General features: G+C 35.7%; 1 protein-coding gene and 1 non-coding gene across 2 annotated transcripts in view; one reads left to right on the forward strand and one right to left on the reverse strand.

The window, feature by feature from the left end:
- Positions 1–25,421, reverse strand: part of DACH2 (dachshund family transcription factor 2) — an 807,465-nt gene that overhangs the window by 480,779 nt on the left and 301,265 nt on the right. Inside the window, exon 3 of the mRNA XM_052662672.1 lies at positions 17,452–17,564. Within this exon, the coding sequence (XP_052518632.1) occupies positions 17,452–17,564 (113 nt within the window). The remainder of the gene's footprint in view (positions 1–17,451; positions 17,565–25,421) is intronic.
- On the forward strand, positions 10,329–10,435 carry LOC128070709 (U6 spliceosomal RNA). The gene has a single exon (XR_008201679.1). It is a non-coding gene; the product is annotated as a U6 spliceosomal RNA (small nuclear RNA).

Genomic DNA, 25,421 nt, shown 5'->3' on the forward strand with positions numbered 1-25,421 from the left:
CTGGATGGCATCACGGACTCGATGGACGCGAGTCTGAGTATACTCCGGGAGATGGTGATGGACAGGAGGCCTGGTGTGCTGCGATTCATGGGGTCACAAAGAGTCGTACACGACTGAGCGACTGAACTGAAGTGAACTGAATGTAAGTTTCCATGTTACTCCTTCCATACATCTCACCCTCTCCTCCTCTCTCTCATGTCTGTAAGTCTATTCTCTATGTCTTCTTCATTTCTTCCTTGTAACTAAATTATTCAGTACCATTTTTCTAAATTCCACATATATGTGTTAGGATATGGTATTTTTCTTTCCCTTTCTGACTCACTTCACTCTGTATAATAGGTTCTAAGTTCATCCACCTCATCAGAACTGACTCAAATCCGTTTCTTTTTATGGATGAGTACTATTCCATTGTGTATATATACCACTACTTCTTTATCCATTCATATGTCAATGGACATCTAGGTTGCAACCATGTTCTAGCTATTGTAAATAATGCTGCAATGTACAATGGGATACATGTGTCTCTTTCAGTTTTGGTTTCCTCAGGTTATATGCCTAGAAGTGGGATTGCTGGTTCATATGGTGGTTTTATTCCTAGGTTTTAATGGAATCTCCATACCATCTTCCATAGTGACTATATCAATTTACATTCCCACCAACAGTGCAAGACGGTTCCCCTTTCTCCACACCACTTCCAGCATTTATTGTTTGTAGCCTTTTTGATGAGGGCCATTCTGACCAGTGTGAGGTGATATCTCATTGTAGTTTTGATTTGCATTTCTCTAATAATGAGAGATGTAGAGCATCTTTTCATGTGTTTGTTAGCCATCCGTATGTCTTCTTTGGAGAAATGTCTGTTTAGTTCTTTGGCCCACTTTTTGATTGGGTCGTTTATTTTTCTGGAATTGAGCTGCAGGTGTTTCTTGTATATTTTTGAGATTAATTCTTTGTCAGTTGCTTCATTTGCTATTATTTTCTCCCATTCTGAAGGCTGTCTTTTCACCTTGCTTAGAGTTTCCTTTGTTGTGCAAAAGCTTTTTCGTTTAATTAGGTCCCATTTGTTTATTTTTTCTTTTATTTCCAATATTCTGGGAGGCGGGTTATAGAGGATCCTGCTGTGATTTATGTCGGAGAGTGTTTTGCCTATGTTTTCCTCTAGTACTTTTATAGTTTCTGGTCTTATGTTTAGATCTTTAATCCATTTTGAGTTTATTTTTGTGTATGGTGTTAGAACGTGTTTTAGTTTCATTCTTTCACAAGTGGTTGACCAGTTTTCCCAGAACCACTTGTTAAAGTGATTGTCTTTTCTCCACTGTATGTTCTTGCCTCCTTTGTCGAAGATAAGGTGTCCATAGGTGCATGGATTTATCTCTGGGCTTTCTATTTTATTCCATTGGTCTATATTTCTGTCTTTGTGCCAGTACCATACTGTCTTGATGACTGTAGCTTTGTCTGAGTCAAAGCTTCAGGCTATGACTGAGCCTAAAGTCAGGAAGGTTTATTCCTCCAGTTCCATTCCTCTTTCTCAAGATTTCCTTGGCTACTCGAGATTTTTTGTATTTCCATACAAATTGTGAAGTTATTTGTTCTCGTTCTGTGAAAAATACCGTTGGTAGCTTCATAGGGACACCTTTCTTTTTTTATATCTCTAACAAGACATGCAAGGATGATTTGTGGTAAATTGTGATCGTTTACTCCAACAAATGTCACCTTTGTGGGTGATGGGAATGGGCTTATAATGAACAGTCCTAAAATTTCTTAATCATTCTCCATGACATTTTTATATGGATAAGTTCTAACAGACCATTCACTGGACTATAATTGAGACAAACTTCTAAACCAGAAAATCAATCTCTCTCTCTTTTTCAGCCTATAAAATTTTCAAGTATTATTCCTTTATCCAAATATGAGTGAAATCACACAACACCAAGACATTTTGTAATTAAAATAGTACAAAAATAAAAAGAATACTAAATGGAAGCAAGGGAAAACCAGAAAGTTATATACAAGGAAATGACCATAATAGGAAATCTAAAAACCAGAGGGAGTGGCATGATATTTGCACATATGAAGAGGAAAATCTACAGAAAAAGAATTTTTGTTTAGTCACTAAGTCATAACTGACTCTGTAACCCCATAGAGAGCAGCACACCAGTCTTCCCTGTCCTTCACAATCTCCCAGAGTTTGCTCACACTCATGTCCATTGAATCGGTAATGGCATCCAACCATCTCATCCTCTATTGTGCCCTTCTCCTCCTGCCTTCAATCTTCCCCAGCATCTGCGTCTTTTCCAGTGAAATGGCTCTTTGCATCAAGTGGCCAAAGTATTGGAGTTTCAGACTCAGCATCAGTCCTTCCAATGAATATCCAGGACTGATTTCCTTTAGGATTGACTGGTTTGATCTCCTGGCACCCCAAGGGACTCTCAAGAGTTTTCTCCAGCATCACAGTTTGAAAGCATCAATTCTTTGGTACTCAACTTTCTTTAGGGTCCAACTCACACAACTGTATATGACTACTGAAAAGACCATAGCTTTGACTATGGACTTTGGTGTCAAAGTAATGTCTCTGCTTTTTAATACACTGTCTAGGTTTGTCATAACTTTTCTTTCAAGGAGCATGTGTCTTTTAATTTCATGGCTGCAGTCACCATCTGCAGTGATTTTAGAGCCCAAGAAAATAAAGTCTGTCACTGTTACCCATCTATTTCCCATGAAGTGATGGGACTGGATTCCATAATCTTAGTTTTTTTTTAATGTTGAGTTTTAAGGCAGCTTTTTCACTATCCTCTTCCAGCTTCATCAAGGGGCTCTTTAGTTCCTCTTCACTTTCTGCCATAAGGGTGGTGTCATCTGCATATCGGAAGTTATTGATATTTCTCACGGCAATCATGATTCCAGCTTGTGCGTCATCCAGCCTGGCATTTCACATGATGTACTCTGCATATAAGTTAAATAAGCAGGGTGACAATATACAGTCTTAACATACTGCTTTCCTAATTTGGAATTGGTCTGTTGTTTCATGTCCAGTTCCAACTGTTACTTCTTGACCTGTATACAGATTTCTCAGGAGGCCGGTAAGATGGTCTGATATTCCAATCTTTAAGAATTTTCCATATTTTGTTGTGCTCCACCCAGGCAAAGACTTTTAGCATAGTCAATGAGGCAGAAGTATATATTATTGTAGAATTCCCTCCCAACTGATGTCGGCAATGTGATCTCTGGTTCCTCTGCCTTTTCTAAGGTTATACATATGGAAGTTTTCGGGTCACATACTGTTGAACCTAGCTTGAAAGATTTTGAGCATCTATACAACAAAGATTTTATTCAGATTTGATGAAGAGAATAAAAGGTTTACAGCACCTTTGCAAGAAAGAAACAGACCTCTCTAAGTTAAAAACAAAAGGACATAGATAGAAATATGACAATTAAGAAAGGAGAAATATCACAAGTATAGGCAAATATGCAGTTATTGTTACTGTTTAGTCACTAAGTTGTGTCCAACTCTTTGCAGCCCCATGGACTGCAACATGGGTTTCCTGGGTGGCTCAGTAGTAAAGAATCTGCCCAAAATGCAGAAGTCGCAGGAGACGTAGGTTCAATCCCTGGATTGGGAAAATCCTCTGGAGGAAGGCATGACACCCCACTCCAGTATTCTTGCCTACGGAATTCCATGGATAGAGGAGACTGGTGGGCTACAGTCCATAGAGATGCAAAGAGTCGGACACAACTGAAGCAATTTATCACACATGCGTGGCCTGCAGCATTCAGGCTCCTCTTTTTTCACTATCTTCTGGAATTTTCTCAAAATCATGTTTATTGCATCAGTGATACTATCTAACCATCTCATCCTCTGCCACCCCCACCTCTTTTGCCTTCAATCTTTCCCAGCATCAGGAACATTTTCAATGAATCAGCTCTTTCTACAGGGTGGCCAAAGAACTGGAGCCTCGCCTCAGAATCAGTTATTTCAATGAATATTCAGGGTTGACTTCCTTTAAGATTGACTGGTTTGATATCCCTGTGACGAATTTCTCCAGCAGCACAATTTGGAAACATTAATTTTTTGGTGCTTACATTACTTTATGGTCCAACTCTCACATCCATATATGACTACTAAATAAAAAACCATAGCTTTGACTATATAGCTCTTTGTTGGTAAGGTGATGTCTTTCCTTTTTAATATGTTTTCTAGGTTTATCACAGTTTTCCTACCAAGGAGCAAGTGTCTTTTTATTTCATGGCTCCAGTGATTTTGGAGCCCAAGAAAGGAAAATCAGTCACTGCTTCCACTTTTTTACCTTCTGTTTGTGATGAACTGATGAGACCACATGCCAGGATCTTAGTTTTTTTTAAAGTTGAGTTTCAAGCCAGCTTTTTCACCCTCTTCTTTCATGCTCTTCAAGAGGCTCTTTAGTTACTCTTTACTTTTTTCCATTAGAGTGGTATCATCTGCATATCTGAGGTGGTCTATATTCCTACTGGAAATCTTGATCCCAGCTTATGATTCATTCAGACTGGCATTTCGGATGAGGTACTCTGCATATAAGCTACATAAGAAGGGAGACGATACACAGCCTATTGTATTCCTTTCTCAGTTCTGAACCAGTCAGTTGTTCTATGTCTTGTTCTGTTGCTTTTTGACCCAGATATAGGTTACTCAGGAGACAGGTAAGTTGGTCTGGTATTCCCATCTCTTTAAGAATTTTCCAGTTTGCTGTGATCCCCAAAGCCAAAGGCTTTAGCATAGTCAATGAAGCGGAAATCAATGTATTTTTCTGGAACTGCCCTGCTTTCTCCATGAACCAACAAATGTTGGCAATTTGATCTCTGGTTCCTCTGTCTCTTCCTCTGACCCAACTTGGACATCTGAAAGTTATTAGTTCATGTAATGCTGAAGCCTAACATGAAGGATTTTGAGCATAACCTTGCTAGCATATGAAATGAGCACAATTGTACGGTAGTTTGAACATTCTTTGGCATTGCCTTTTTGGGGGATTGGAACGTAATCTGAACTTTTCCAGTCCTGTAGCTACTGCTGAGTTTTCCAATTTGCTGACATATTGACTGGAGTGCTTTAACAGCATAATCTGTTAGGATTTTAAATAGCTCAGCTGAATTCCATCACCACTACTAGCTTTGTAGCAATGCTTCTTAAGGTCCACTTGAGTTCACATGACAGGATGTCTGGCTCCAGTTGAGTGACCACACCATCATGGTTATCCAGCTCATTAAGACCTTTCTGTATAGTTATTTTGCATATTCTTGCCACCTTTCCTTAATCTTTTCTGTTTTTGTTAGGTCTTTACTGTTTTTGTCCATTTTCATGCCCATGCTTGTATGAAATGTTCCCTTGATGTCTCAAATTTTCTTGAAGAGACATCTAGTCATTCCTTTTCTTGTTTCCCTCTATTTCTTTGTATTGTTCATTTAAGAAGGCCTTCTTATTTACCTTATTAATCTCTGTAACTATGAATTCATTTGGGTATATCTTTCCCTTTCTCCCTTTCCTTTTGCCTTGCTTCATTCCTCACCTATTAGTAAAGTCTCCTCAGATGACCACTTTGCTTTCTTGCATATCTTTTACCTTGTGATGGTTTTGGTCACCGCCTCCTGCAAAATGTTACAAACTGCTGTCCATAGTTCTTCAGGCACTCTGTCTATCAGATCTTATCCCTTGATTCTATTCATCACCTCTACTTATAAGGGATTTTATTTAGGTAATATCTGAATGGCCTACTGCTTTTCTATATTTTCTTCAACTTAGGCTTACATTTTGCATTTAGGATCTCATGATCTGAACCAGTCAGCTCCAAGTCTTTTTTTTTTTTTTTTTTTTTTTTGCTGACTGTATATAGCTTCTCCATCTTTGTCTGCAAAGAACATTATTTATCTGATCTCCATATTGACCATCTGGTGATTTCCATGTGTAGAGTCATCTCTTGTTGGAAGAGGGTGTTCACTATGACCAGTGATTTCTCTTCACAAAACTCTATTAGACCTTGCTGCTGCTATTGCTAAGTCACTTCAGTCATGTCCGACTCTGTGCAACCCCAGAGATGGCAGCCCACCAGGTCCCCCGTCCCTGGGATTCTCCAGGCAAGAACACTAGAGTGGGTTGCCATTTCCTTCTCCAGTGCATGACAGTGAAAAGTGAAAGTGAAGTCATTCAGTCATGTTCGACTCTTAGCTACCCCAGGGACTGCAGCCTGCCAGGCTCCTCCGTCCATGGGATTTTCCAGGCAAGAGTACTGGAGTGGGGTGCCATTGCCTTCTCTGCTATTAGACCTTGCCCTGCTTAATTTTGTTCTCCAAGGCCAAACTTGCCTGTTATTTCAGGTATCTCTTGACTCCCTACTTTTGCATTCCAATCTCCTATGTTGAAAAGGACATCTTTTGGGTTGTTAGTTCTAGAAGGTCTAATAGGTCTTTATAGACCCAAACAACTTCAGTTTCTTCTGCATCAGTTGTTGGGGCATAGACTCAGATGACTGTGACATTGAATGATTTTTCTTAGAAATGATTCAAGATTATTCTACAGTTTTTGAGACTGCACCCTAGTACTGCATTTCAGATTAATTTGTTGATTTCCTCCCAAAGTGGCTACATGGATACAAAAGATTCGTATATATGCTGTGTATAAGAGATTTACTTCAGATCTACAAACACACACACTGAATTTAAGGGAATAGAAAATGTCATCACAGCAAATGGGAATTAAAGCCAAGATAGCATTACTTATATGAATCAAAATAGACTTTAAAATCAATACTGTAATGAGAAACAAGATGGACATTACATAATGATCAAGGCACTGATGATACAACTTTTAAGTATATCTGTAACCAACAAAGGAACATGTAAACACATAAAGCAAATATTAACAGACATAATGTGAGAAACTGAAAGTACAGTAAAAGTAGGAGCCTTTAATACCCCTATTTCATCAATAGACACATCCAGAAAGTAAACCAATAAGGAAACACTGGTGTTAAAGATAGGAACACTTGTCTTAAAAGACACATTAGACCAGATGGACTTAACAAATATATATAGACTATTCTACCCAAAAGTACACATTTTTTTTTCACATACACATGGAGTATTCTCCAAGTCAGATTATGTGTTAGTCCACAAAATGTCTCATTAAATTCAAAAACTCTGAAAATACATCAAGTATCTTTTCTGGCCACAATACTACAAAACTAGAAATCATCTTCAAGGAAAAAAGACTACAAAAAAACACAAACATGAAGAGGTTACACAATATGCTACTAAACAACCATTACTGAAGGAATTAAAGAAAAAAAAATTAAATACCTGGAGACAAATAGAAATGATAACACAACAATATAAAAAGCATGGACAAAAGCAGAAGCAGGTGAAAGCAGTTCATAAAGGAACTATATAACAAACCAGCCTAACTCAAGAAACATGAAACATATGAAACATCCCAAATTTACACCTAAAGTAACAAGAAAAGAAGAACAAACAAAACTCCATTATTCTTGCCTGGAAAATCCCATGAATGGAGGAAGGAGCCTGGTAGGCTACAGTCCATGAGGTCGCTAAGAGTCAGACACAACTGAGCGACTTCACTTTCAATTTTCACTTTCATGCATTGGAGAAGGAAATGGCAACCCACTCCAGTGTTCTTGCCTGTAGAATCCCAGGGACGGGGGAGCCTGGTGGGCTGCCGTCTATGGGGATGCACAGGGTTGGACCCAACTCAAGCGACTTAGCAGCAGCAGCAGCTTTCATTCCTATACACTAAGAATGAATGATCAGAAAGAGAAATCAAGGAAACAATCCCACTTACTGTTACATCAAAAAAAGAATAAAAGAAATAACAATAAATCTACATAAGGAGGCAAAAGATCTGTAGCTGGAAAACTGAAAGATGCTAATGAAAGAAATTAAAGATGACACTAAAATCTCTGGAGAGGTATTCCATGTTTTTGGATTTGAAGGATAGATATTTTCAAAATGACTATACTACCCAAAGCAATGTACAGATTCAATGCAATCTCTACTAAATTACCAATAGCATTTTTCACAGAATTAGAACAAAATAATTGTACAATTTTTATGGAAATACAAAAGACCCTAAATAGCTAAAGCTATCTTTAGAAAGAAAAAAGGAGCTAGAGGATTCAGGTCCCCTGACTTCAGACTATACCACAAAGTTACAGTAATCAAGATAATATGTTACTGGCACAAAAACAGAAATATAGATCAATGGAACAGGATAGAAATTCCAGAGGTAAACACATGCACCTATGGTCAACTAATATATGGCAAAGGAAGCAAGAATATACAATGAAGAAAAGACAGTCTCTTTAATAAGTGATGCTGGCAAAAAAGGACAGCTACATGTGAAAGAATGAAGCTAGAACATTGTCTAAAACCATAAACAAAAGTAAACTCAAAATGGATAAAAGACTTAAATGTGAGAGCAGGTACTATAAAACTCTTAGAGGAAAAAACAGTCAGAACATTCTGACAAAAATCACAGCAAGATCTTTTTTGATCCACCTCCTAGAGTAATGAAAATAAAAACAAAAATAAACAAAACACATGTACACCCATGGCAGATTCATGTCAATGTATGGCAAAACCAATACAGTATTGTAAAGTAAAAATTTAAAAAAAATTAAAAAATAATTAAAAAATAATAACATAACATAAAGAAGGTTTACCACTTATCCTTCTCAAATTATTCCAAAAGATTGTTGAGGCAGGAATGCTTAAAATCTCATTCTATGAAACCAGCATTACAGTGATACCAAAATCTGACAAAGATATCACACAAAAAAGGAAATTACAGGCCGATACCACTCATGAACATATATGCAAATATCCTCAACAAAATACTAGCAAACCAAATGCAACAACACAAGAGGATCACATACTCTGCTCAAGTGGGATTTATCCCAGGGATACAAGGATGGGCCAATATCTGCAAATCACTCAATAACATACACTATATTAACAAACTGAAAAATAAAAATCATATGATCATCTCAATCAATGCAGAAAAAGCTTTTGATATAATTCAACATCCAAATAACAAGGTCCTATTGTATAGTTCAAGGAACTATATTCAATATCCTATGATTAATCATAATGGAAAAGAACATGAAAAGGAATGTGTGATATATATGCATGCATAACCAAATAATTTTTATAAACAGTAGAAACACACAAAACATTGTAAAACCACTGCATTTCAATAAAATAGTTTTTACAAAATTCAACATCCATTTATGATAAGAATTATAGAAAGTGAGTGTAGAGGAAACAATTTGATATAATAAAAGCCTTATATGACAAGCTCACAGCTTGTCAACTGTGTCAACATCATACTCCACTGTGAAAAGCTGAAAATATTTCCTCTAAAATCAGGAACAAGACAAGGATGCCCACTCTCACCACTTTTATTCAACACAGTATTGGAAGTCTTAGCCACAGCAACCAGAAAAATAAAATAGAAGGAATCCAAATTGAAAAGGAAGAAATAAAATTGTCATTGTTACTATGCATACAACATGATACTATACATACATAGAAAATCCTAAAGACCCTAAAGGCATGATACTATACACAGAAAATCCTAAAGACACCAGAATAGTACTGGAATTCATCAAAGATTTAGTAAATTTGCAGGATATAAAATCAATATATATAATTCTGTTGCATTTTTAGACACTAAAAATGAACTATTAGAAAGAGAAATTAAGAAAACAATCCCATTTACAATCACTTCAAAAAGAGTAAAATTCTATGGAATAAATCTAAGAAGGAAAAGACCTGTTCACTGAAAACTATAAGACACTGATCAACAAAACTGAAGATCACACACACACACACACACACACACACACACACACACACACAAGAGGAAAGATATATCATGCTCATGGACTGGAAGAATTAACATTGTTAAAATGACCATACTATGCAAGACAATCTACAGATTCAATGCAATCTCTATCAAAATACCAATGGCATTTTCATAGAAGTAGAAAAAATAATTCTACAACTTGAATTAGAATACAAATTCTAAAATTTGTGTAGAAGCACAAATGACCCCAAAGAGCTAAAACAATAGTGAGGAAAAAATAAAAATCTAGAGATATTCACACTCCTGATTTCAAACTATACCATGAAACTGTAGGGAAATCTAAACTGCATACAATTCCACATCAAAAGAGCAAACAACCCAATTAAATCTGTGTAGACATTTTTTCCAAAAGAAGACATACAGATTGCCAATAGGCATGTGAAAAGATGCTCAACATCACTAATCAAATCAAACCCAAAATGAAGTGCTCACTTCGGCAGCACATATACTAAACTTTGAATAATACAGAGAAGATTAGCATGGCCCCTGCCAAAGGATGACATGCAAATTCATGAAACATTCCATATTTTTACAATACTGTAAAGTAATTATCCTCCAATTAAAATAAATTTAATTTTAAAAAACCACAATGAAGTATCAGCTCACAGCTCTCAGGATGGCTATTTCAAAAAAGGCAACAAATAACAAGCATTGGCAAGGATGTGGAGAAAGTAAACCCCCGTGCACTGTTGGTGGGAATTAATTGATATGGCCATTATGGAAAAAATATGACATTTCCTCAAAAAATTAAAAATAGGACTACCATAAGATCCAATAATTCCACTCCTGGATATTTATCCAAACAAAACAAAAGCACTAATTTGAATATATATTTACACACCTATGCTCATTGCAGCATTATTTACAATAGCAAAGATATGGAAGCAACCTAAGTTCCTATCAATACATGAATGATTAATGAAGAAGTGTTATACATATAAAATAGAATACTACTCAGCCATAGAAAAGCATAAAAACCTGCCATTGGGACAACGTGGATGGACCTTGAAAATTGTTCTTTTTAAAACTTAAGGTTTAACATACATACACATAGACAGGCTTCTTCAATGGCTCAGTGGTAAAGAATCCACCTGCTAATGCAGGAGACACAGGTTCAATCCCTGGGTCGGAAAGATCGCATGGAGAAGGAAATGGCAACCCACTCCAGTATTCTTGCATGGGACATTCCATGAAGAGAGGAACCCAGCAGGCCACAGTCCATGGGGTTGCACAAAGAACTGGACAGGACTTAGCGACTAACCAAAAACAACAATACACATTGACATACCTTAAAGATGTGAGAGTGGTTTATGAAGCACTATACATTTTTATCATTATCATCACCATAATCCTGCAAGGTTTCCTTAAATTCCAAGTTTTCCCTTCCACCTACATTGAAAATAAGCAATGGGTTTTTCTCTATGAGTCTTCAAGGCAGTACAAAAATTGTTAGGAGTCAAAAAAAGTGGGTGGGGATACTTTTTAGGTTAGGATATTTATACAGAGGGAAATAGCACTGAAAGATATTAAAATAAAAATATTTCAAAACCCACATTTAGCTAAAATAATGGATGGAGTTCCTGTTATTAAACTGATAAAATTAACCTTTTTGGTTAGTAGAGAAACAGTAATTGTATGTAGTCTAAACTAACCATTAGAAAATAATAGTCATTCAACTCTGGCTCCTATCAAGACAATGATTCTTCCTGGGCACATGAGAAATAAAGATAATAGTTACTACCATTTCTGACATAAAAGCAATCTCCATTTGTGTGACATAAAGAATGCTTTACAATATTAATCATTAAAAAAGTCAAAGATAGTCATAGGAAAAAAAAATATTTTATTCAACCGTTAAAAAGGTTGGTTTGTTTCTTTCTAGATAGATTTCTCCTGTGTTACACTCACAGAAGAAAGGCTTAGGACCACTCTGTCCTACTTATGACCACTTCTTAGCAATCAAACTAACTGAGTAATTATACAAAACATGTCTTGTAAAGGGAAGGTGATTCCAATCATGCTATCAGGCTAACTGACATTATATCATGTCATAAAATTGACATATCACTATGAAGATTTGGCAGGATTCTACTTATAGCTCTGTCAACCCTGAGTTGATTTTTGAAGCTACTATTACTGTATTGGATATTCATAGGCTCAGTTTCCCAGGAACATAGATGGCAGCTAAAATTCCTAAAAATATTTTACCACAATAGAAAAAAGAAAACAGCTGAATAATCTTCTACTTTTAAAGAAACGAACACTGTAGCAATTTCATTTGAAGCACTTTATTACTTCCTTGTAAGATGTCAGTTTAAATCTCTCTCAGGCCAAATTCCACATCTGTCTGTCTGAACCAGTTCATAAGCCAAGGAAAGGGGAGAAGTCATCTTTTGGGAAGTTCAAAGACACATATGACAAATCCATCCTTTGAGTATGATTCAGGGATATTAGCACTTTTGCAGTTTTGCCGAGAAAGATGGGGATAAAAGTCCTTCCTTTTCCTCTCTATAACACAAAACATTTTAAAAAAATACTAGGTAATAAGATTATTATATATTAATGACCTAACAAGGAATTAAGATTGTTTCTACTGTACAGATTGTACAATAGAAATAGAGACAGAAACATGAGATGAGAATATCAGCAGTGCAATATATGAAGGCAAAATACAATTAAATTTCATCATTTTGTAATTACTCAGTAAAAGGTTGGATGGAATTTGAAAAAACTCTGACTCACAAAATAAATTTTAATACATTGTAATGTTTTTTTCATATTGTTTGGTGCAGAATGGTCGTTCAAGAAACATTATATGTTAAATGAAAACCATAAATTTGTATGTATCTTTATCTAAAGATAGATATTAATCAATAGATAGATATTAAAAGATACTATATCTCTGGGTCTATGTTACATAGATAGTCTTGAAATGAATACCAGACAACATTGTCAAGAATACCTTCCAAGGATCCTATCTCAGTGAAAAAAGTATTATCATCAGTAATTAGTAAGTTGATCATTTTGTATAGAAATAAATTATTTAAAGTAATTGTTAGATACTTAAGTACATTTAAATTTCCCAAGTATTTTAATATGGAATATGGAATGCAGAATGTGCTCAGTTGTGTCTGACTCCTTGCAACCCCATGGACTGTAGCCCACCAGGCTCCTCTGTCCATGGAGTTTTCCAGGCAAGAATACTGGAGCAGGTTGCTATTTTCCTACCCCAGGGGATCTTCCTGATCCAGGAATAGAGCCTGCATTTCTTATGTCTCCTGCATTAGCAGGTGGATCCTTTGTCACTGGAGTCACCCAGAGAGCCAAGTATTTTAGTAACTCAATACCAATATATACACACACATTTTTATTTATACTTTTAATTGGCTAAATAAGATATATTTAATATCAGAGACTTTAGCATAGCGACTTTGAATTATCTCAAAATTTTAATTAGTGGGGTTGAATGAACTGGTTTCTATTATATAGGGGAAATATGACCAACAGGAAAATAAACACATTTGAAATGAAAATAAAACAAATCAAAAAGGAATAAAGTCATATAAAATAGAAATTTTAAAAATTACCCATATGCTAAGCAGATAAAAACAACATGGCATACCTGACATTATTCAATATTATTCTACATTGTTAAGAATTTACATGTCAAGGTATATGAATAGAGAACTCTTCTTAAATCTAAGAATGATGACTTAACCATTTCTAAATCTTTTCACTTGCATGTTTTTGCTTGCAACTTTTGGCGGGGATTTAAAAGCAAAATAATACAAAAAAAAAAAAAAAAAAAACCAGGACAGAGGGTTGTATGTGACAATAAAATGACAACATGAAGATTTAAAAAAAAAGCAAAATAATATACAAAAAACATCACTATATTTAAAAAGGAACATTGTGATCATTGCATTTTGTTACCCTTAGACCCCATTTTCAAATTACAAATGCAAAGAAACAATATAAACAAATGGAAAACAAGTTTCATTTACTTAGGCAAATTCAGCAGTATTCAAACTACATTCTCCAGACATATGACACTGAAACAGAAGGTAGCAGCACACTCACCAATAATTATTCAGTTTTATGTAAAATTATATACAGCTGTAAAATATCATCTCATTCTTTACATATAATGTTGAGACTTAAGACCTGAAATTTTACTGGAAATCATTTTGATAATCATTTGAGAAAAAAGATAATTCTCAACCCATAACATACCATATTACTATCAATTGAATTCTTCAAAAGTATATTTAAATAAATTAATGAAAATTAAGCTTGCAATGAATACTAAGTATAATACTGAATATGAAACTTGCTGATAGCTAAATTGAGAATTGATTTTATCTCAACTATCTTTGCTAATGGAGGAGTTAAATGGTGTATCTAATGTAAAATAATGTATAATCCCAGAATTATCTCTACTTGGTTCACAGAGCATTTTTTTTTCTTATATGTCTATAGTTGAGTAGGATATCCTTAAGCATGTAAAATAAGTTAATGTATTCTAAGAAAAGAAATTACTACAGAGCTGTGCAGACTCCTCTTCCTCCCTCTATTAAATGATTTTCTGTCTGCCATTTAGACAGAAGTATTCATGCCTTTTCCTACTCAATCCCTTATCTATCTTTATCATCTCTTTCTAGGTACAAGCAAAGGGTTTTGAATTGAGGAGTCTTTTTTTCCCCCAATGTTTCTCAATATGGTAAATTCAAGTTGTAGGAAGGAAGGCCAAGATTTTAACCCAAGGAAGGAGCCTCCATTATCTTGGAGAAGTTGAACCATACATGCCAAGTAAATTAGGAGCAGATGAATACTTCAAAATGGATTTTAATATGTACTATAAGACATCATGATAAGGAGGGAAAAGCATTGGCCCTGGACTTTAAAAGACCTGAGTTTGAAACCCAGTTCTGTCACTCAATTGCTTTATAATCTTAAGCAATTATTGTAAATACACTGAGCCATGTATTATTTACTTGAAAAATGAAGACAATATTCATAAACCTACTGTGAAGATTAAATGAAGTACATATAAAGCACCCATGTCTGATACATAATAGAAACTTAATATATATTACAGGTTTTCCTCAACAGATAAGGTACCAAAGTTTACTTGAGTAAATTAGCTTCAAGGCAATTATAAAATCCTTTCTTTTATTTCATCTACACAGGACACATCTTTGATCAGGACATAGATCTGATTATTTATATGGTAATGATTTTAGGCTCTGTCAATGTGTTTTAAAAAGCAGAGACATTACTTTGTCAACAAAGGTCCATTAGTAAAAGTTATGGTTTTTCCAATAGTCATATATGGATGTGAAAGTTGGACTATAAAGAAAGCTGAGCACTAAAGAACTGATGCTTTTAAATTGTGGTGTTGGAAGATTCTTCAGAGTCCCTTGGACTGCAAGGAGATCAAACCAATCAATCTTCAAGGAAATCAGTTCTGAATATTCATTGGAAGGAATGATTCTGTAGCTGAAACTCCAATACTTTGGCCACCTGATGCGAAGAACTGACTCATTGGAAAAGACCCTGATGCCGGGCAAGATTCAAGGTGGGAGGAGAAGGGGACAACAGAGGATGAGATGGTTGGATGGCATCACCGACTCGATGGACATGAGTTTGAGTAAGCTCTGGGAGTTGGTGATGGACAAGGAAGCCTGGCATGCTGCAGTCCATGGGGTCACAAAGAGTCAGACATGACTGAGTGACTGAACTAAACTGAACTGAATGTGTTTTAAGTTAAGAAATAGATTATCATTTATTGAGCATCCATGATAATATATTTCAGGGGATGATATGTTATCCCTTCTATATTCATTTATATGTGAAGGGCTGCTTTCTTCTTGTATCAGAATTTGTTTATAAATATTTAAAGTCTAAAAAATTATCTAATCCCTAAAGCCTCTTCCTAAATTCTCTATCTTAGCTAATGACATTATCATCCAACTGATAACATGAATCATCCTAGACTTCATCTTCTCACTCTCTATTTTGATCAAGTATCAACTGTGATTAATTCTAATCATGAAGCAACTCTGAATCTCTTTTTTACTCTATTGAATTTTCCTTAGTTCAGGTCCTCGGTATTTCTCCCTTCATTGGAACTTTCCTTCAACAGCAATTGTTTTTAGAGTATTTACTCATTTACTTATCAGTAGTCTTTTAACCTATAAGAGTTTTTTTTTTTTTAATTTGAACAAAATTCTATATGAAAAAGAACATGTAAAATTCTGAGATAGAAGTGGGAAACCTAGAAGTACTTCTGCAGTTCTGTGTAAACCAGTAAGGAAAGTGCTTGAAAGACACAGGAAAACCACTGGCCCAGGGAAAATCCTAAACTGCTAAACATGATAGCTTCACAAACTTTTATCTTCCCCACTTTAACTGTATTGTCTGTAAGTCTCCCATTTAAAATCTCTCCTATGCTCTCTGCCACTTAATTGCCATTGCCCCTAGCATACTAGGCTTTTTCTCATCATTGTACATCTACATTCTACATTCAGAGGATGCTTTCCCTCCTATTATCCATCTGCCAAACATTCAGCCTATAAGACGTAGCTCAAATCTCTGTGAGCTTTACCCAACATAACAAATTGTTTTAGTTGCTACCATTCTGTGATATTATAGCACCTTATATATACTTGTATTGTAGTCTCCATCATACTTCAATGAAATTATTAGTTTACATGAACTTATGTCACAAGGACTGCTATTCATGTTATTCTGCATTACCTAGGACTTAACACCCAAAACATAGTAGGTGTTCTTTTTTAATTTTTTGTATCACTGAAGGTATAAAGATAATATTATCATTAAATACATTTTCTTTCATATAGTAGCCTTAATGATTTTCAAAGCTTAAGTTAGAGAAATAGCAAGCAAGTTTAAGTGTTTTGTGTGCTTTTCTTTTTTTAGAAGACAAAAAAATGTTAAGTGCTAATTTCTAAGACTGGTATTTTTAAGGAAGTAGTGTTTATCACAGTGTTTGATGAAAAACAGTGAATCATTATTTAAGACAATGACTATTAGCACTTTCTTGTCTAATCGTAATGTGTTACCAGGGATGATACATATTATTTTTACATTTTGTTCTAGAATATTAACATAGAAAAGATATACAGATGCCCAGAACTTTTAAAAACAAAAAGAATATTATTGAGACATATCAATAAGCAGGTACAGTACATCCCATCAGAGACTTTGAGAAAATACTAGTTTGGCCAGTGACACCCTCCCCCAATCTCTGCCCTCAACGTACAAAAACACACATACATACACACAATAAGGCCATGAAAGAGATTTCCTACAAGGAAGTGACAATTAATTTTTAAGTCATGTCCATTTGATTTGAGTCATTGGAGTAACAAAACTGTTTTCATGAATATTCAAAAATTCAATAATGTAACCTTTAATAGAGCTTTAGAAGCTCTGAAGGACAAGGCAGTTAGATCAATATTAGTTTATTTCAAATATTGGGCAGTATGAAGAGACAAGGCTGATCATTGGATGGATTTTATTACCTGTTGGAGTGATAAGTCCTGGTGATAAGAGTCCTGGGATTGAATGGGACAGAAGGCGAGCACTGTCTTGCAACACTCCCAAAGAACGTTTAGGAGGCCTGCCAGGCCTTGAACTGTTGGAGAAAAAGACAAACATCAGGTTAAAATACACTCTTTGGAAACACCATCACTTGCTACATTCACCTAAACCTTGCTTAATTTTCAAAAATGATAGAATTTTATATTAAAGACTATTTTCATTTATTACTAAAAGACCAATACTTTTCTTTCTACTAAGCTTCCCCAGATACTTATGGTTGTATGTGTGCTCAGTTGTGTCAAGACTCTCTGCAACCTCATGGACTGTAGCCCGCCAGACTCCTCTGTCCATGGGATTTCCCAGGCAAGAATATTGGAGTGGGTTGCCATTTCTGATGCCAGGGAACTTTCTCGACCCAGGGATCAAACCCGCATTTCTTGTGTCTCCTGCACTGGCAGGCAGATTCTTCACAATATAGTTATGGCAAGCTTTAAAACCATAAGAGATCAATTTCTAGCTTAGATCTATTTATATGCCAGCACTTTGCAATGTGGCTTACGTGCTGTGAGAAACCCAAAGTTACCTTCTGCTCTTAAAGCTACACTTCATCTCTGGTATAAATACATGCAACTGAGATAGGGACTCACAGAATTAAGATGGTACAGAATGTGAAGTGATTAACTCTCTGCTCAGCATGCCAGAGGTAAGGGGTAGAAAGCTGGAATGTAAAATAAAACCTGATGTTTATTAACATTTCCACAGCTTTCACAGCCCACAAGGAACAAAGATCTCCTACCCTCAGTAGGTTTTTTTCCTACCTAGTATTTAAACCAAGCTGCATAACTGGCAGTGTACTCACTTGGAATGACTTTAGTATGGAAACCTACCACCTTTGTAATCTAGGGTGTATTCTCTCACAGATTGCTTGGTATTTTTAAGTGAGTTAACATTAAACTTAAAATACTAACCTATTCTATTTGCATTGTTTACCCCGGTGTGAGTAGTCCAGGAATTGCAATTATAAATGCTAATCCATAAAATAATGAAATAGAAAGTCAGTATGAGGCTTCCATCTTGTACTCTAACACAGTCAGTGTCTGGAATACATTATTTGGAAGCTGTCACTACAATAAGGAGACTTATAAGTCATTGAACATTAGGACCAAGTCATTCTCAAATCATGCAATATATTTCAAATATTTTCAACATTTTTAATGCTACCTAAACTATTGCTGTTGTTTCTTGGTAGAAATGTAGTTTACAAATCTGAATAATAGGTATTTTCATAAAATACTCTAAAATAATACATTAAATAACCCAAGCCACAAAAATTTATAAGGTTCGGATAGAGAACATTTCCAAAAATGACTTTTGTTCACAAAGAAATTGAAGTTAAATCTCACTCTATCAACTTTGCAGTAATAAAGTTCTCCATTAATGTAAGACAAGCTCTGCTTTTAAATGAAGACAACTTTTAACAACCTTGACCTTACACAGAGGCACTATTACTCAGTTCATTTTTCATTTACCATGCTGATGCTATTTCTTTTTACTATACATCAATATTGTATATCAATCTAGTATGAAATATTCATTTTTCTCATTTAATATTTCAATTTTATAAACTGAATCTCTTCTTTCTACTCGTTTGGGCTATATTTTTTTTAATTATTTTTACTTTATTTTACTTTACAATACTGTATTGGTTTTGCCATACATTGACATGAATCCACCACGGGTGTACATGAGTTCCCAATCCTGAACCCCCCTCCCACCCCATATCATCTCTCTGGATCATCCCCGTGCACCAGCCCCAAGCTTTTATTTAATTCAGTGTTGTTATTCTGTTTGTCCTTGCCCTGTTTATGGCTTCCTAACTCTTCCTAACTCTTCCTAATACTGAAGATTTAGATTCCCACTCCACCTTTCCTCCCTTTGTATTCATGCATTTATTCTCTCATCTGTATCTCTATATCTGCTTTTACAAATAAGTTCATCACTTTAAGGACACTCTACTCCTATATAGTCAGTCATCTTCTGTTATAATATTTACTGTCTTTCAGGAAAATCCTTTATAACGTTTGAGTCTTATTTTAATAGTAATAGGGGAGACAACATCAGATCTGGCTATAGAGTCTCACACCACGTTTTACTGTGTTGGAAGGAAATTTTCAAAATTGTTTGCCTAGTTAAGCAATTAACTACAGAGAAATCTATACTTTCTAATTGCTTCTCTATGTCTTTCTATTTATCAGAATTCAAGCCTATTAACTTTATTAAAGCCCACCTGATAACTCTTTGTACTCGCCCAGCATAAAAGTTTCAGTGCTGTCTTTATGCTTACAATCACTGAGCTTTATGCTCTCTTTCTGATGCTCTCTCTGTCTATGAGCCAGTTGTTGACAGTATATTTTGGAAGCTATGAGATTTAAACAGTTATTTTCCAAATTTCTTGGTCAATCTCATGATTTGATGTAGTAATGACTTCATCGCTTATTCAAACATCCAATAAACAAACATGCACTAAGTGCCCATTCAGTTTGTGTCTGGCATTGAAAATAGGTATCAGGGTTACAGAGATCAAAATGTAAGCTTGACAATGGCAATGGCTTTGGTCTGTTTGTTCAGTGATATATTGTGAGAAACTAGAATATAGTTTCTTCTGCTTTTGAAGAGCTTAAGGTATAGTGATAGAGATGTGTATTTGACCTGCTACTTAAAATTTATGATTAATTCTTTAGTGAGAATCATTGTGTGATAAATACTTCCAAATTTGTTTAAAGTTATCAGTGAACAAAACCATATTCAGATTCCTTTGTTTATATTAGTGGAAAGAAGACTTGTATCCTTAGAGTAAACTAATTAGAATCAAAATTGTGAAGATGCTTTATAATCAATAGCATTCTAAAAGATAGATTTATTCTTACTTTTAGAACAAATAATCCTCAGTATTAAGATATCCCTAGCACTTAAAGTTCCGGCACTACTTTTCAAAGAACACAAGACTTACAACATAAGAAAAGACTATGGAGGACACTGTGGAAAGATGGAAAAGATTATTCTTGATAGATGATCTTGCCATACTTATCTTTAAGAGCTTTATTAGCATCAGGCAGATGTTTACATATTAATCAAGAAAAAATAAACATGTGGTGGTTTAACTAGAAAATTGTTATTTGGATGACAAATAGGTTGAAAGGTCCATCATTGCAGCACCCTGTTTCTGCTAAAATATTAATTGCATTACTAATTTCTGTAATGATTTACTTTACAGGGCACAAATAACCATGTAATTACTCTTTAACTGAATTATAATTGCTTGTTGGCAATTTGTTTTCAGTTTAATTACCAGGTTATTTGTACTCTGTAAAATAAAACAGGGCCTTTTTAAAGTTTCCACCCAAATGACTCAGTGGATATGTCACCCAAGAACACTATTAACAAAGGTTTATGGACCTTGGCCAACAATCCCCCAAAGAGCAAAGCTCCTATTAAACAGCTCAGCTAAATTTTTGAGAGCATTATTTTTTTTAAATCAACATTTATAGGTGGTTTGGAGGGAAATTATACCAAAGAATCATTATTTTCTCTGGGTCCAGGCCATTCTGTAACACAATTTATCCTGTTATGTATTTTACTATTCATTCTGTAAACTTCTTCAGGAGAAATGAAATAGTAACTAAGCTTCCTGAGATTAAAGAATAAACCAATTGAAATATGTATCAACAATATTTCATTTTTCTGCAGTTAAAGTGGATTACCATCAGAGTTTACAAACTCTGTAGAGTTGACAGGTCCCTAAGAAAAAATTCCATAGGTCTTCTGGTGTCAACAGTTTGTAAGATATCCATTCCAAGTTGTAGTAACATAACTGATACTTTGCTCATTAAGATTATTAAATTTCACTTGGAGCTACTTTCATTTTGTGTGATCAGCTATTTGTATATGAATCAAGAACTAAGAATTGAGAAAGGTAATTTTATTTCAAAGAAAAAATCTTGTTAATGAATTAATTAGTGATTTCATGAGCCTTCAATATATTTAATATAAACCAAAGAGTTAGCACATGATTTAGCAAAGAATCACAAGATCATATTATCCTCTTCAATGAAAGTTTGGCTTACTACTCTTTAAAGAAACACTCATAACATTTTGGGACAAACTGAGAAAATTGCTGAAGTTATAGTGGCAGTTAAGTGTGGTATTAGCAGCAACTTGTAAAGATTGCTGCAATTGGATTCCCAAAGTGAATATAGTAAAGTTGCAGGATACAAAATCAATACACATAAATCACTTGCATTCCTATACACTAAAAATAAAAATCAGAAAGAGAAAATAAGGAATCAGTCCCATTCACCTTTGCAACAAAAAGAATAAAATACCCAGGAATAAATCTACCTAAGGAGACAAAAGTGCTGTATATGTAAAACTATAAGACACTGATGTAAGAAATCAAAGATGACATAAACAGATGGAGAGATATACCATGTTCTTGAATTGGAAGAATCAACATTGTGAAAATGACTATATTACCCAAACCAAAATACAGATTCAGTGTAGCTCTTATCAAATTACCAATGGCATTTTTCACAGAACTAGAACCAAAAAAATGCACAATTCATATGGAAACACAAAATACCCTGAATAGCCAAAGCAATCTTAAGAAAGAATGGAGCTGGAGGAGCCATTCTTCCTGACTTCAGGCTATACTACAAAGCTACAGTCATGAGACAGTATGGTGGTGGTGGTGTTCAGTCACCCAGTCATGTCTGACTCTTTGCAACCCCATGGACTGCAGCATGCAGGTCTCCTTGTCCCTCACCACCCCCCACAGTTTGTCCAAGTTCATTTTCATTGTGTCGATAATGCCATCCAGACATCTCAACCTCTGACACCCTCTTCTCCTGCCCTCAATCTTTCTCAGTATCAGGAGCTTTTCCAATGAGTCGTGTGTTCTCATCAGATGACCAAAATATTGGAGCTTCAGCTTCACCATCAGTCCTTCCAGCAAATATTCAAGGTTGATCTCCCTTAAGATTGATTGGTTTGAATTCCTTGCTGTCCAAGGGACTTTCAGAAGTCTTCCCCAGCAACAAAACAGAAATATAGACCAATGGAATAAGAGAGAAAGCCCAGAGATAAACACACGCACCTATGGACAATTTATCTTTGACAAAGGACGCAAGAATATACAATGGAAAAAAGACAGTCTCTTCAATGGTGCTGGGAAAGCTGGAGAGCTATGTATTAAACAAATGAAATTAGTATACTTCCTAACACAATTTAATATAGGCTTTCTTGAATTAAAATAAGGTGTCACTGTTCAAAAGTCTGATGAAGAGAATAGTAAGTTAATACTCACATTTGGATACATTCCAATGGCAAAACAAATGCAGAATTTGCCTCCTCAAATCCCACCACCTTGTTTTATCAGTAACAGAAGCATGCTTTCAGTTGACAAAACTGTAAAGCTGAGGGTAATTTTGATTCTCCCTCCACCTCTCCCTTCATTTTCAGTCTCCTATATTTTTATTCCATTGTAATATGTGTTGCAGATTTCCATCTCTATCCATTCCTGCTTTTAACACCCTACTTCAGGCCTTTATCACTTCATGCCCAGGTTATGTTCAACAGGTTTTCATTGCTCCAATCTATTCTACATAAAATGTACTCTGAATTTTGGTGAAACATCCCTTTCACCATGTCATCTTTTGCTCTTCAATATTTCCTGACTGCATACAAAATAAATTCTAAATGCTGTAGTCTCAACATCTGCCCCAATATACCTTTTTTGTCTTTTTTATCGAAGTACTTGTTAAATTGTTGTTTTACTCCAGCTAGCTGAATGAGTAGATTCACTATCTACTAAGCATAGTACTTGATCTTAGAATCCTTCCATTCGGAAATATCTTCAAAGTATTAGGATTCCTGGGGACAAATTTTATTAAGCTCCACTGTCTTGGAAAGATTTCATTATAATCTGCTGTAAATACTGCTGTTTTTCTGAAAGACTACTGTCTTTTACTTTGTGTCATCATACAGGCTATCTTGAATGATGACCACAATGGGAACTTGAGCACCAGATTTAAGTGTGTGTGTTCAGTTCAGTTCAGTTCAGTTGCTCAGTCGTGTCTGACTCTTTGCGACCCCATGAATCACAGCACACCAGGCCTCCCTGTCCATCACCAACTCCCAGAGTTCACTCAAACTCACATCCATCGAGTCGGTGATGCCATCCAGCCATCTCATCCTCGGTTGTCCCCTTTTCCTCCTGCCTCCAATTCCTCCCAGCATCCGAGTCTTTTCCAATGAGTCAACTCTTCCCATGAGGTGGCCAAAGTACTGGAGTTTCACCTTTACCATCATTCCTTCCAAAGAACACCCAGGGCTGATCTCCTTCAGAATGGAACGGTTGGACCTCCTTGCAGTACAAGAGATTCTCAAGAGTCTTCTCCAACACCAAAGTTCAAATGCATTAATTCATCGGTGCTCAGCTTCTTTCACAGTCCAACTCTCACATCCATACATGACTACTGGAAAAACCATAGCCTTGACTAGATGGAACTTGGTTGGCAAAGTAACATCTCTGCTTCACAGTATGCTATGTAGGTTGGTCATAACTTTTCTTCCAAGGAGTAAGCGTCTTTTAATTGCATGGCTGCAATCACCATCTGCAGTGATTTTGGAGCCAACAATAAAGTCTGACACTGTTTCCACTCTTTCCCCATCTATTTCCCAGGAAGTGATGGCACCAGATGCCATGATCTTTGTTTTCTGAATTTTGAGCTTTAAGTCAACTTTTTTACTCTCCTCTTTCAGTTTCATCAAGAGGCTTTTTAGTTCCTCTTCACTTTCTGCCATAAGGATGGTGTCATCTGTGTATCTGAGGTTATTGATATTTCTCCCAGCAATCTAGTCCAGCGTTACTCATGATGTACTACACATATAAGTTAAATAATCAGGGTGACAATATACAGCCTTAACATACTCCTTTTCTTATTTGGAACCAGTCTGTTGTTCCATATCCAGTTCTAACTGTTGCTTCCTGACCTGCATATAGGTTTCTCAAGAGGCAGGTCAGGTGGTCTGGTATTCCCTTCTCTTTCAGAATTTTCCACAGTTTATTGGGATCCACACAGTCAAAGGCTTTGGCACAGTCAATAAAGCAGAAATAGATGTTTTTCTGGAACTCTCTTGCTTTTTCCATTATCCAGCAGATGTTGGCAATTTGATCTCTGGTTGCTCTGCCTTTTCTAAAATCAGCTTGAACATCTAGAAGTTCATGGTTCACATATTACTGAAGCCTGGCTTGGAAAATTTTGAGCATTACATTACTAGCATGTGAGATGAGTGCAATTATGCGGTAGTTTGAGCATTGTTTGGCATTTCCTTTCTTTGGGATTAGAATGAAAACACCTTTTCCAGTCCTGTGGCCACTGCTGGGTTTTCCCAATTGGCTTGCATATTGAGTGCAGCACTTTCACAGCATCATCTTTCAGGATTTGAAATAGGTCAACTGGAATTCCATCACCTCCACTGGCCTTGTTCGTAGTGATGCTTTCAAAGGACCACTTGACTTCACATTCCAGGATGTCTGGCTCTAGGTGAGTGATCACACCATCATGATTATCTTGGTCATATAGATCTTTTTTGTATAGTTCTTCTGTGTATTCTTGCCACCTCTTCTTAGTATCTTCTGCTTCTGTTAGGTCCATACTATTTCTGTCCTTTATCAAGCCCATCTTTGCATGAAATATTCCCTTGGTATCTCTAATTTTGTTGAAGAGATCTCTAGTCTTTCCCATTCTGCGGTTTTCCTCTATTTCTTTGCATTGATCACTGAGGAAGACTGTCTTATCTCTTCTTGCTATTCTTTGGAACTCTGCATTCAGATGCTTATATCTTTCCTTTTCTCCTTTGCTTTTCACTTCTCTTCTTTTCACAGCTATGT

This window comes from Budorcas taxicolor, chromosome X (assembly GCF_023091745.1).
Source record: "Budorcas taxicolor isolate Tak-1 chromosome X, Takin1.1, whole genome shotgun sequence".
In the NCBI taxonomy this organism is placed as follows: Eukaryota; Metazoa; Chordata; class Mammalia; order Artiodactyla; family Bovidae; genus Budorcas; species Budorcas taxicolor.